This window comes from Gigantopelta aegis, chromosome 4 (genome assembly GCF_016097555.1).
Source record: "Gigantopelta aegis isolate Gae_Host chromosome 4, Gae_host_genome, whole genome shotgun sequence".
Classification (NCBI taxonomy): Eukaryota; Metazoa; Mollusca; class Gastropoda; order Neomphalida; family Peltospiridae; genus Gigantopelta; species Gigantopelta aegis.
Genome location: NC_054702.1, coordinates 35,629,889 through 35,644,521, shown reverse-complemented (window position 1 = coordinate 35,644,521; position 14,633 = coordinate 35,629,889). Strand labels below are relative to the sequence as shown.

Below are 14,633 nucleotides of genomic sequence, written 5' to 3'. Positions count from 1 at the left end.
TGGTGTATATGTTGATTGAAACGTTGCATGTAAAAATATAGTCACATACGCTACTTTGGTCGTATATTGGATTTCATTTGAAGTTATACACCCTCCAAGGTTCCGTACGTACATTGAAATTATACCAAAATTATACCATTATATATATTATATATCTGTTGGCCAAATATCTGGGGATGCATAATACGTGGAGGGATTTAACGTTAAAGGGACAGTCCTGAGTTTGCTGCAATGTTTTGTAATTACATGTTTCTGATAGTTCTAATATTTGTACTAGGTTAAATTTCATTTTATTTCCTAAAATGTTTTGGGTTTTTTCGTACGTACGAAATTATTTGAAGACAAAATCCAGTTTGGGCTTCTTACAAATATTAAGACGACCAGAAACACATTGAATATACAGATACTGATATTCTAAACAAGAAAATATATTTAACATCTTACAATGCAGCAAACTCAGGAATGCCCCTTTAATGTTTCATAGTTCACTGGTATTGATAAAGAAGACTCCTCACATGTATAATTATTATGCAACACGACGTCACATTTGGTGAAATTATTACCACTATGAACAGGCAAAGAAATACGAACCCACAACTGGCGATGAGACGTTGTTGACATAATCACCTGCAAATGAACAAAAAAATAAATAAACTAAAGACCACTCCTTCACAAGGAACAGGGAAGAGTGAGTGTGTGTGTGTGTGTGTGTGTGTGTGTGTGTGTGAGAGAGAGAGAGAGAGAGAGAGAGAGAGAGAGAGAGAGAGAGAGAGAGAGAGAGAGAGAGAGAGAGAGAGAGAGAGAGAGAGAGAGTCATACATTTGTTTTCTTTTCAAACTTACAGACTACACACCACCATTAAATTTTGCAATTGCTATACCTGAACAAAGTCTATGACAAGTAATACATCAGTGAAAGAAAGAACATGAACTGCTATTTTTAAGACGTAAATCGCTTCGTAAGCACCATGAAAAAAGTGAAAAAAGGTTGACTATAATATGATCAGTTAACCACGTCCTCATTTTGTTGGTATGTATTTCACAGCATACCACATGCAATACTGTTATCATCTAGTAATAAAAAAAACCTAATACACCCCTCCCCCTAAAAACAACAACACCCCCCAGAAAAAAACTCCGCCCCCCCCACCCCCACCCCCAAAACCAACCCCAAACATTCTGAGTGCTGTTAAAGCAATACATGTTCTCTACCGAGCCCCACAAATGGTATCACCTATTTTCAAGGGCTATAACTCTGTCTAACATGGATAAATTCCATATTTGACAGAGTTAAGGCCTATGACAAATGCCCATGAAAATCGAACTTGATCTGGTAATTCTATCAAAAATGAGTAAATCCACAAAAAAGTCAAACTGTACATGATAAAGCTATATACAAAATATCAACTCATTATTATACAATGTATAACATTTGGTGAAATATCTTAAAATATGAGTGAAATGAAAGTGTTATCAGTCACTCAGTGACGATAACATTAATTTTTAGAATGAAAATTTCACTATTTCACTGTAAAATATGTTATCGTCACTGTAGAAAGTGTTATCTTCACTGTAAGAAAGCCGGACCCATTTTGCTGCTGGCATTTTAAAAATAAATGTAAATAGTCAAAAGTTATATAATAAATAGAAAATGTCATGGTTTTTTTTGTCAAATATGATTTATATCTCATCTCGTGAAGTTTGCAATCATATCACACTTGTCGCGCAAGTGCGACTCGTAAGGTATTATTGCAAACTTCACGAGATGAGATATAAATCATATTTGACAAAAAAACATGAAATATCCTCTCTCTCTCTCTCTCTCTCTCTCTCTCTCTCTCTCTCTCTCTCTCTCTCTCTCTCTCTCTCTCTCTCTCTCTATATATATATATATATATATATATATATATTGAAGCATTGCAAAAAATTATAAAAATAAAATGCGGAAAACTATATGTGAGATCGACCGACATACAGACAGACAGACAGACAGACAGAAGGACGGAGACGACATCTATTCATCTTCGGTTGGATTGGTAGAGGGCATATAGATTATTATTATATAATATTTAGTGAAATATCTTAAAATATCAGTGAAATAAAAGTGTTATTAGTCACTCAGCGACAATAACACATTTTAGAGTGAAAATTTCACTATTTTACTATAAAATGTGTTATCGTCACTGTAGAACGTGTTATTTTCACTGTAAGAAAGCCGGAACTATTTTGCTGCTGGCATTTTAAAAATAAAGGTAACTTGTAAAAAGTTATATAATAAATGAAAATTTCATGTGGTTTTTTTTTGTCAAATATGATTTATATCTCATTTCGTGAAATTTGCAATCATATCTCACGAGTCGCGCTTGAGTCATATTTGATAAGAAAAACAAAAACATGAAATAACCTCTATTTATACGAACTTGTGTGGCGCACTGATTTTACGAAACGAGTGTCAGGAATTTTGTATTGCCCGAGCGAGAGCGAGAGCACCAGCACGACTCACACGAGACTGTAATAATTTCTTTATTATCCATATTATTATCCATATTATTATTATTATTTATTTTTATAAATAACAAGGACCGTCTTAAAATATTTCAACCACAACTACAAAGAAATGACGAAATGACGTCATATTTCACATGAACAGTCGGAGCTTGGACTACCAGGGAAGCGACGTCAAAATTACGTCATTACACTTGTTATTACACGTGTGCCTCATATGATTATTATTAACTCGGTTATGTTGAACCATGTGGATAATAATAATAAATAACGTCAAAGCACTGGGTTATTTAAATCTTACTAAGGACCGTTCACTTGTAATTATCAAGATCATCAATTAATACAATTTTAAATCATTTGATTGACTAACCAGCAAAAACGGCTTTGTAAGTGGCTTTCAGTCCAGTTGTAGCGATGTTACCGTCACTGTTGAAGAACACCCACATAAATCTGGCAGAAGAGTTCACTATGAATGACGTCAGATTGTACAAACTGACGTTATAGCACGTGTCAAGTATGAGGTTTGCATCAGCGCTGCCGTCACGTAGCTAAAATGTAGAAATAGTTTAAAGTTTAGAAATGTTTTCTTACCTGAATCAAATACTCGAAGCAGTCCGACTTTGATGTATAGGTCGACGAGAGACGATCTCAAATATTACACTGTGGTCTTCGCCTAAGTATTAGCGACCTTAACTTAAATATGTCACAAAGCAATCAATTTCGATATTATGTTTTTTGGGATGGTAAGTTAGTGGCGACCTGGCCTGGTGCCTAAAACGCTGTTAGAGTCTGGACTCGAGACTCTAATAGAGTCTGAGGCAGTAACGCTATGGCAACGACATACAAATTGCATGCGTGTGACGTCACTTGAGATTGAGTCTGGACTCTAAACGTTTTATAAGCACTTGTCCTAGTCATCACCTAGGAGCATGTCTTTAAATTGTTATCACACATATGTGTGTTATTGGCATGCGTTATCGAAAATAATGGCTGTGTGTGAAAACAACAATACAACCCAACTCCGTTTCACCATATCACTGAGTGATATCATAAATATCAGACTTTTCTTTTAAAATGGGTTTCAAAGAATCATGTATTTCTCACCTGAATATAATCTCCACAGGCGGAGCCGGCAGCCTGACCCTGGAAGTTTACGTCCAGCTGCACTTTGTGACTCTCGGTGGCAACGATGAGCCAGATGCAGCGGGTGTAGTTGGGGTAGGCCGAGGGGTAATTAGGGCTGTTGATGACGCCGTGACTGTTGCTGTCGATAGTGATGTAGCCACCGCAATCTGGATATATAACGTGTTATTATTATATAAATTATTATATAATAAACCTTATTTGCATTAGGCTTAATGTCCCTTGAACACATAATAAATATATATATTTTGAGACAATGCGAAAAAAAAACCCCACCCGAAAAACAGACGGACGGACAAACGGATGGGCAGACAGACAGACAGACAGAAGGACGGAGATAAAACCTATAGTCACCCCCCCCCCCCCCCCTCCGGTTGAACCGGTAGGGGACTAAGAATAGTACTGTTACATTTGAACTTATTTTCGTGCTTATATCCAATTAAAGTTTAAGCACGCTGTCCTTGGCACACACCTTAGCTACTTAGGCTGTCTGTCCAGGACAGTGGGTTAGTTGTTAGATGTTAGTGGTTAGTGAAAGAGAAGAGGGTATAGTGGTCTTACACCTACCCGTTGAGTCTGGGTGGGAGCCGGTACCGGGCTGCGAACCCTGTACCTACCAGCCTTATGTCCGATGGCTTAACCTCGACACCGCCGAGGACGGTCTCGTACTATTGTAAACCATCGATTTTTAAACTAATTCAATTGTTATGTAACCCGAGTATGAAGGAAGGAAGGAAATATATACACCATCCCACAGACAGGATAGCACATATCACGGCTTTTGATATACCAGTCGTGATGCACCGGCTGGCACGAGAAATAGCCCAATGGGCCCCCCGACGGTGATCGATCCCAAACCGACCGCGCATTAAGCCCCCCCCCCCCCCCCCCCCCCCCCCCTCGAGTATGAGATTTATCGCTTACATGTGTAAATGTATCTCTATTGCTACGGTAAACCGTCGCTGATTACGTAAACTACCTGTTTCGCCCACGAAACCTAATAGTTACGTACCTGTTCGATAATTAATATTTACTGTTACGTTGTATTGCCAACTGCTTCCATAGTGTGTCTTACAAATAATTCATTATTGTGTTTAACATTTTGTGTTTTAAGCCGTTTTGTTCTTATGAGCCGTAAAACATACGGAAATACACTGAACTGAAAGTCAATAATAAATAATTCAGCCTAATGACGACCTTGACAGACCAGTTGTATCAACTCTTCGCGAGAGATGACATAAAAGTAATTTATACGTGGTATTCCATGTCGATAGTAAGCCGTGGCGAAAATCCATTCAATTACACCGTTCAATGTGGACACCGCAAATACATAATTCAAAAGCTGCCAGTGTGATACACGCAATTCGAAACGGCTCGCAGTGAAAAGGGTGGCGCTGTTTCACAATGAATTCATGCATGTACGAAGGAACGCTTCCAAGTCAAATGAAAGCCATGGCTGTTTGTTTATCTGCGGGACTTATTTTATTGAGCACCTGTTCGCTATATGGCTGTGTATAATGTATATACATGTACGTCAGTATTACGTACCACGCACTTCCATTACAGGAATAGATCCCCGTCGGTGGGTCCATTGCGCTATTTCTCGTTCCAGCCAGTGCTTCACAACTGGTGTATCAAAGGCCGTGTTATGTACTATCCTGTCTGTGAGATTGTGCATATAAAATATCCCTTGCTGGTAATCGAAAAGAGTAGCCCATGAAGTGGCGACAGCAGGTTTCCTTCTTCAATATCTGTGTGGTGCTGAACCATATGTCCGACGCCATATAACAGTAAATAAAATGCGTTGAGTGCGTCGTTAAATAAAACATGTCCTTCCTTCCTTCCATTACAGGGAGGTAAAACGCTATGTAGGATTTCAAGGATAGATGCAGAATTTGTCTAAAAAGGGGATGCAACTTTTAAAAATCGCACCTACAGTATTTCAAATAACGATAGCATATATTATAAAATGTCGCTCTTTTCCAAAAAAGTTAAAAGATATTTTTACTTAACGACATCACTTGAGCACATTAATTTATTAATCATCGGCTACTGAATGTCAAACATTTGGGTAATTTTGATATATAGTCTGAGAGAAGAAACCCGCTACATTTTCCCATTAGTAGCAAGGGGTCTTTTGTATGCACCATGCCACAGTCAGGATAGCATATACCACGGTCTTTGATATACCAGTCGCGGTGCACTGGCAAGAACGAGAAATAGCCCGATGGGCCCACAAATAGGGGTCGACCCTAAACCGAGCGCATATCAAGCGATCACTTTAACACTAGGCTACGTCCCGCCCCGATTTCAAAGGCAGATGCAGAATTTTTTTAAAAGGATATTCCTGAGTTTGTTGCATTGTAAGATGTTTCCGACTAATAAAATAGTTCTACGATTAAAACTTACATATTAAATATATTTTCTTGTTTAGAATATCAGTGTCTGTATATTCCATGTGCTTCTGGTCGTCTTAATATATGTAAGAAGCCCAAACTGGATTTTGTCTTCAAATAATATCGTACGTACGAAAACAAATATTTTAGGAAATAAAAGGAAATTTAACCTAATACTAATATTAGAACGATCAGAAACACGTTTAATATACAGCCACTAATATTTTATGCAGAAAAATACATTTGATATGTAATTACAATCGTTAAAAAGTCTGTTAGTCGATAACATCTTAAAAATTGCAGCAAACTCAGGAATATCCCTTTAAGAAAGGGATGCAACTTTTACACAAATTTACAGTATTTCAAATAACAATAGCCTACATGTATATTATATTATGTCGCTCTTTATTGTTTTGTTTTTTAACGACACCACTGGAGCACATTGATTGATTAATCATTGGCTGATTGTGATGATAATACAATAAATTTACCTGACAGATCTAATGTTTATAAATAAATAAATGAATATATATGTGTGGAAACCGACCTCGGTGGCGTAGTGGTTAAGCCATCGGACTACAGGCTGGTAGGTACAGGGTTCGCAGCCCGGTACCGGCTCCAACCCAGGGCGAGTTCTTAAGGGCTCAATGGGTAGGTGTAAGGCCACTACACCTTCTTCTCTCTCACTAATCACTAACCAACTAACAACTAACCCACTGTCCTGGACAGACAGCCCAGATAGCTGAGGTGTGTGCCCAAGACAGCGTGCTTGAACCTTAATTGAAATTAAGCACGGAAATAATTTGAAATAAAATGAAACCATACAGAAAGAAATTCCATCCTTACAAAATATGGAACTTATAAATTAAAAAGATATATACATTCCAACGTCGTTATCTCGACCTCTGTTATCACAAATACGAGAACTATCTCCGATCAACAAAATAAATTAATAATAAAATTCAACAAAAAGAGTTCTTTTTATTTCGAAATGTGTATATGTATATCTCCTTACACTACCAAATAACCAGCATCATATCACTACTACACGAAAGCATTAATCGTGCATTCAGTTGTCGATTATCGATTGTCAATAAACATACTACACGACTCGTACGGAAATAGATAGGATTTTTCCATCCACAACACAATCAGTTTACTGCTATTGGAATATAAATATAAAAAACATCCGGGTGAAAGCTTGGGAAGGAATAGTTTTATATACTTACCATATGTAACACCCAATAACCCGATGTGTATTTTTGTGCTGGGATGTCGTTAAACATTCATTCATTCATTCATTCATATATATATATATTATTATTATTATTTTTTCTTCTTTAACTGCACCTCTATTAATTTTAGACAAGACGTTGCTCTGGAATGAGAGTAACGTAGTTGGGATAATTGTATAATAACAAAAATACTGCAACATGTCCATCTATTTATTTTAATGTAAAAAGGTAATATATTACGACCATTGGTTACATAATGTTTTCCCTATACTAGTTTGTTTCAGCATAGTACGGCACCATACCTCAATAGTCTAGCACCATCTTGCCGTAATCAGTGCCATGCTGCCCTGAGATTAAACAAGCCTTTTTCAATAATTAATTCTAAAATTGCCTTTATAAAAAACCCTCATAAAATGTATTCTTAACTCATTAAATAGCCTGTTATATATTTTGCCATTCATTTATTAAAGCAAGCACATTAATTACATTTATTTTTATTTCAATTAATGTTTTGTCTTTAGTGAGAAAACGTGTCCCGAAAAAGGTGAAAATCACCCAAAAGTGTTTTAGTCTACCAAAGTTTACAGTTTGTTTTGTTTAACGACACATCTAGAGCACATTGATTTATTAATCATCAGCTATTAGATGTCAAACATCTGGTAACGTTGACATACAGTCTTAGAGAGGAAACCCGCTACATATTTTCATTAGCAGTAAGGGATCTTTTATATGCACTTTCTACATACAGGATAGCACATACCGCGGCCTTTGATATAGCAGTCGTGGTGCACTGGCTGGAACGATAAATAACCCAATGGGCCCACCGACGTGGATCGATCCCACACCGACCGCGCATCAAGCGAGCGCTTTACCACTGGGCAGTCTACCATGCCTTACCAATTTTTAAGTGAAAAACCCCTATACGACTACGGTTCAACGGCGAAAATTAGACTATTACACTAAAATTATACTAAAAGCAGACGTGTAGTAATTATGACTGTGACTATATAACAAACAGAGTCTGATAAAAGAGGAAACCTTTTCGCAAACCATATTAGAGAAAGAAGGCAAAACAAACTGTTATGATTTACATATTAACTTACCAATACAAAAGGCACAAGTTATGCAGCACAAAACCGCGGCAGCTGAAAGTAAAGAAGACGAGAATTGAGAATAAACATAACAGAAATAAACAAATAAGAACACACATACTACAAACATGTCTCTCATATAACAGTATAGTGTTTTGTACACATACATGCTTCCAGCACAAGGCTACGTGACACAGTGGTACTAGATGAAATAAAATTGCATAGATTGCACAAGTGTTAGTGACCAACCCAAAGAGAACACGGCCGAATTCAGCCGGACAGAGCAAGGTACTTTATTTTGTAACGTTCACATCAAACTGAACGACAACAACGGAAACCAATCAAATTGAAGAGTGTTTTTCAAAACCTGTTAAATCCATGAGATATTTATTTGAGGAACACAATATATTGTATGTTAAACATATATTACTCTCTCTCTCTCTCTCTCTCTCTCTCTCTCTCTCTCTCTCTCTCTCTCTCTCTCTCTCTCTCTCTCTCTCTCTTTCACACTGTCGACTTTTATAGTTCTACAAAGGAAAACACCCCAAAAACTATTTAACTGTCTGCGAACGTTAGCGTTTGCTCCCTGTCGCTGAACGCATGTATAATAGACAGTAACGTTGATTTTTGTTTTTAAATTTCCGATAATTTAAAGATTTTGTATATTTGACCAATTCAGGCCTGTTGACAAACCATGAAATTTGCTTTGCATCATTTATGAAGGTTAATAGCGACTGTTGACGGAGATGTACGAATGAATGGTATAGATAATCGATGTCCCACATATAGGTTCTGTTTAGAAAGCAGAGCCAGTGTACAGAATAAGTACAAACAAGCAAATATAACATATTAAGTGATAAACGTAAATCGATGTAATTAAACGGCATAATGCAATGATGCGATCACCCCTGGCAACCAGGGTGGCACGGATAGAACGCCCCGAGTAAGCTACCGATCGAAAACGTCCTCTGTTGAATGGGATGCCCTAACCACATAGAAAGTGATAATTGTGTATTTCTATTCCGTTCAGACATTTATGGGACAAACGTAAACACATAAAAAAGAACCATAATAATAATAATAATAATAATAATAATAATAATAATAATAATAGCATGTGCTTCAGATTACGTTTGGTTTCTATTTGTTTTTTGGTTTTGGTGGGGGGAGGGAGGGAGGGGGAGAGGGCAGGCTGAAAATGCCCGAGTCTGGATAACTACATTTATTTCTACATTTATTAGCATAACTGCCAAACAGCTATATAAAGTTGAAAACAAATCACTACGTATTTTTACATGGGTTACAACTAATATTGTGTGTAGAAAGATGGAAATACATAGCGAAAAAGGTTTCAGGCTAGCTAATTTTGCCCGAATATCTCTCTCGTTTTTGCACAAATTTGATGATTTGTTCATGCAATTGTCCCCCCCCCCCCGTCTCGTACGCTTCTGAATTAAACAACAATTTATATTCACCTATTTATTCATGGACAATCAATCCATCAATCTATTAATTAATTTTAATGTAATACAAAAATATTAATAAATAATAAAAAGAAACAAAACAAAAGAAAAATAAATCGCTTTTATTCTGTTGTTGAATTGAATACATTTAATGCAATTAAATGTTTGAAGAAGACATATGTTCAATGCAACCCGAGCTCGTAAATTTAATGTTGCAGATATCACAGCAACATAGCAACATAAATAAATAAATTGACTTGTTTTGTTTTGTCAAACCATTGCCAAGCTCTTTTCAAAAACATTGGGTTTAATCCTGAATTAGTAAACTAGTTGTAATCGCTTCATTGTGTTCCTAATCTGACTCGCTGGTGCACGCTATGTTGAGATTTCACGTGAATGGTATCCGTAAACGACATAGTCTGTTATTATTTGTGTTAATGCGTGATGACAATAATGTATGGTCTGTGTATCCGTAAGTCTGTTATTATTTGTGTTCAATACATTCATGCGTGATGACAATAATGCATGGTCTGTGTCAGATACCCACATTAACAAGCAGGGGCGATCATTCAGAGCGTCACATGACTGATGGCGCCCTCTATCAAACACGGGCGGTCACTCAACCGATTAAGCACACTGGAAGGCGTAGTGTTTTGGTATTTCACCAATGGCACTTATTGAAGTTAAGTGCAAATAAAAGCAATATAGATTTACGCTACTCACAATAGTCGGATAACAAGCGAACGGCTAAATGTGAGATTTGCAGTCAGAATAAGTATACCAAGTTTCAATGAGCAATTAACCGAAAATAGACCAGTTATCATAACAAACATCTTCATCATCGTAGGTCGTCGTCGTTATCGTCATCATCAACAACAATATCATCATCATCATCATCATCACACACACGCACGCCCACAGATTATATATACTGTATATAATATGCATTTTCCCACAGACGGGGTAGCACATACCACGTCGTTTCATATAGTCATCATCATCATCACCACACACACACAAACACACACAGATTATATATACTGTATATAATATGCATTTTCCCATAGACGGGGCAGCACATACCACGTCCTTTGATATAGTGGAGTACTTCTCAGTTGATAGCTTACCTCCCCACTGAGCTTAGCGGTGCACCGACTCTGTAATACCGGCCCCGGTGGCGTCGTGATTAAGCCATCGAAATACAGACTGGTAGGTACAGGGTTCTTAAGGGCTCAATGGGTAGGTGTAAGGCCACTACACCCTCTTCTTTCCCACTAGCCACTTACCAACTAACAACTAACCCAATGTCCTGGACAGGCAGCCCAGATAGCTGAAATGTGTGCCCAGGACTGCATGTTTGAACCTTAATTGGATATACGTACGAAAGTAAGTTGAAATGAAAATGACTCTGCGATAACGCCGATATTGGGATATGAAATTGTTATATGTGTGTAACAGAGCAAATAAGGATCTGTCAAAAATGTTTTAAAGGGACATTCCTGAGTTTGCTGCAATTTTTAAGATGTTATCGACCAACAGAGACTTTTTAACGATTGTAATTACATATCAAATATATTTTTCTGCATAAAATATTAGTGGCTGTATATTAAACGTGTTTCTGATCGTTCTAATATTAGTGTTAGGTTAAATTTCCTTTTATTTCCTAAAATAATTATTTGTTTTCGTACGTACGATATTATTTGAAGACAAAATCCAGTTTGGGCTTCTTACAAATATGAAGACGACCACAAGCATATTGAATATACAAACACTGATATTCTAAACAAGAAAATATATTTAATACGCAAATTAACTATTTTATTAGTAGGAAACATCTTACAATGCAGCAAATTCGGGAATGTCCCTTTAACCGTTTTGGAATTCTATCCTAATTTTTATCTTGCTTTTTTCAATATTTTACAATTTGATATTCGGGAAATGAAAATCATGATATACTGTTTTAGTACAATTGCGTTGGAAAGAAATGCTACCACAAGGTCACTGGACTTATTGAAATAAAGGAAAAGAAAGGTACATTTGTCTAATGACACCCCTGTGGGATGATGCATATAAAAGATCCCTTGCTATTAATGGAAAAATGTAGTAGGTTTCCTTTCTAAGACTATATGTCAAGCTTACAATTTTTTTTAACATGTATCCAATAGTCGATGATAAATAAATCAATGTGCTCTAATAATTTTGTTATCCCTCCCCTCGCCACTAGTTAAAGGGACATTCCTGAGTTTGCTGCATTGTAAGATGTTTCCGACTAATACAATATTTCTACGATTAAACTTACATATTAAATATATTTTCTGGTTTAGAATATCAGTGTCTGTATATTCAATGTGTTTCTGGTCGTCTTAATATTAGCAAGAAGCCCAAACTTATTTATTATTTTTATTTTTAGGAAATAAAATGAAATTTAACCTAGTACAAATATTAGAACGATCCGAAACACGTTTAATATACAGCCACTAATATTTTATTCAGAAAAATATATTTGATCTGTAATTGCAATCGTTAAAAAGGTCTCTGTTAGTCGATAACATCTTAAAACGTGCAGCAAACTCAGGAATGTCCCTTTAATGCCAGTATTTCAGTCAGTACGAGAAACCCCCAAACGAGAAAACCTCAAATGGGCCTCTGTGTGATGTCATATACGACCGCTCTACCAGAACAGAAAAAACCCTTTATTTAAAATTAGATCACATAAAATGAGACATGAGCATATAACTACAACTGCAGGTACAATACATATAATATTATAAAGCCTTACGTAATAAATAGACAGATAGATAGATAGATAAATTGATTAGCATGGGGATTTAAATGTTTTAAAAACACAATTAAGAAATTTACAGAATATTATTTATAACTTAACATTCGTACTACAAAACAAATCACGGTATTTAACAATGTTTGGTCTAATAAAGAAATACTTTTGTATACATGCATCTTGCTTTATTGAAAAACAAAACATGCATGGAAACAAATAGTTATATTCATCACCACGTTCCATTTCTTGGAATATTCCTAACAATATTCTCGCACCTTCCAACTTCGATTGGTAGCTTGTGGTTGGTAGTACGATACTTAACAAAAGTGGATCTATCTATCAATGAGATATATCTCGTCCCTTAGGGACTATTGAATAATATGGTAATCAGCATACTGGCACTGTGGTATTAAAAACAAAAACCTACAAAAAAAACCCCCATAACGATCGAAGATGTCTCACAACAACCACGAGGCTATTGTTTTACATTTGTTCGCCACCAAATTCCCACAAACTACATTCTTTTTTATATCCGAATTCTTATGCTTTATTGCACGCTATGTAACATAATCGCTATCAAGGATAATTAGATGTCCCAAATGGACCATATTTGAGTAAACTGTTAATCTGCTGAACATTTTAGATAAATTAAATTGATTCCATGCTGGTTAAAATGGCTGGAGCACCAGTTCATCGACCAAGCTAATTTTATTCTTTGATGCAAATGACATCAGACCAAAAGCACTAGAGCGGAACGCCTCAGCTGTAGGTTAATTATATTGTTCTTTATCAAATTAAAAGGAGAGTGGCGAAAAGGGGAGGTAAACCAACTTCAATGTTAAAAATCATATACCTGTCAACAAGGTTCCACGGATTTGTTTTTTAATGAGAAAGAAAGAAAAAGGTTGTTTTGTTTAACGACACCACTAGGGCACATTGATTAATTAATCATTGGCTATTGGTTGTCAGACATTTGGCAATTCTGACACGTAGTCATCAGAGGAAATCCGCTACATTTTTCCTAATGCAGCAAGGGATCTTTTATATGCACTTTCCCACAGACAGGAAATCACATACCACGATATTTGACCAGTTGTGGTGAACTTGTTGGAACTAAACAAAAATCAATCAGTTGAATGAATCCATCAAGATGGTTCGATCCTGCGACGCAAGCACCTCAAGCGAGCACTACATCCTCTTCTCTCTCACTAACAACTAACAATTAACTACTAACCCACTGTCCTAGACAGACAGCCCAGATAGCTGAGGTGTGTGCCCAGGACAGCGTGCTAGAACCTTAATTGGATATAAGCACGAAAATAAGTTGATGAAAAATGAAATCCAACTAAAACGTATTTACGTCGCTCGCATTTGCCCAGTTAACGTATGTTTTATAGGTAGAGCTCGGGTTCCGTAGTGTTAATTTCAATGGATGATTTGGTTTAGAAGTCTAGATCATCACCAGAGAGCAGCGAATGCGACACATTTAAACCGATGTGCAACGTATGTCGGATGTTGCCGATTGTTAATACATAACGCACAGTACGTTTTTTTTATTGCGGGTAAACGTAAAAAACAAACCAAATCCCTTATGCGCGGACACGGCATACTAATTGACTTTGAACGAATGATGCATTGCGTGATTACGAAGAAATATTATTGCGTATGGATGAAACAATCTTTTTTCACCGTGTCACCTTTACTTCTCCGTAATTTCCTTTGGATTTATGTCGAGTTCAAACGTTAATAGCAATCGATAAAAGAAGCAATGGACTGGCTCATAATATTCTTTACGTGCACTTGTTACGATTTATTCTACAATAGTGTCTCAGAATACACGGACGCTCTGTGCAATGAAGGTTATTAGTTGCGTGTGGTTACATAATCTCATACGTAGTGTTAAGTGTAATATGAATGGAAACAACAAAGCGTCCTGGGTTTGACTTGCATCTTAATACGATTAATCGTATTACGGTAAGACTTTCGTTAGTAAACGTCATCGGATTCCAGATCTGTATGATA

The 14,633-nt window shown here is 36.6% G+C and overlaps 1 protein-coding gene across 1 annotated transcript in view; it reads right to left on the bottom strand.

Moving 5' to 3' along the window:
- The window catches only part of LOC121369814 (deleted in malignant brain tumors 1 protein-like), a 69,896-nt gene that overhangs the window by 4,066 nt on the left and 51,197 nt on the right, over nucleotides 1–14,633 (bottom strand). Inside the window, exons 2-5 of the mRNA XM_041494888.1 lie at nucleotides 8,382–8,423; nucleotides 3,609–3,796; nucleotides 2,875–3,052; nucleotides 592–627 (exon numbers count right to left, since the gene is read on the bottom strand). Of these exons, the coding sequence (XP_041350822.1) occupies nucleotides 592–627; nucleotides 2,875–3,052; nucleotides 3,609–3,796; nucleotides 8,382–8,423 (444 nt within the window). The remainder of the gene's footprint in view (nucleotides 1–591; nucleotides 628–2,874; nucleotides 3,053–3,608; nucleotides 3,797–8,381; nucleotides 8,424–14,633) is intronic.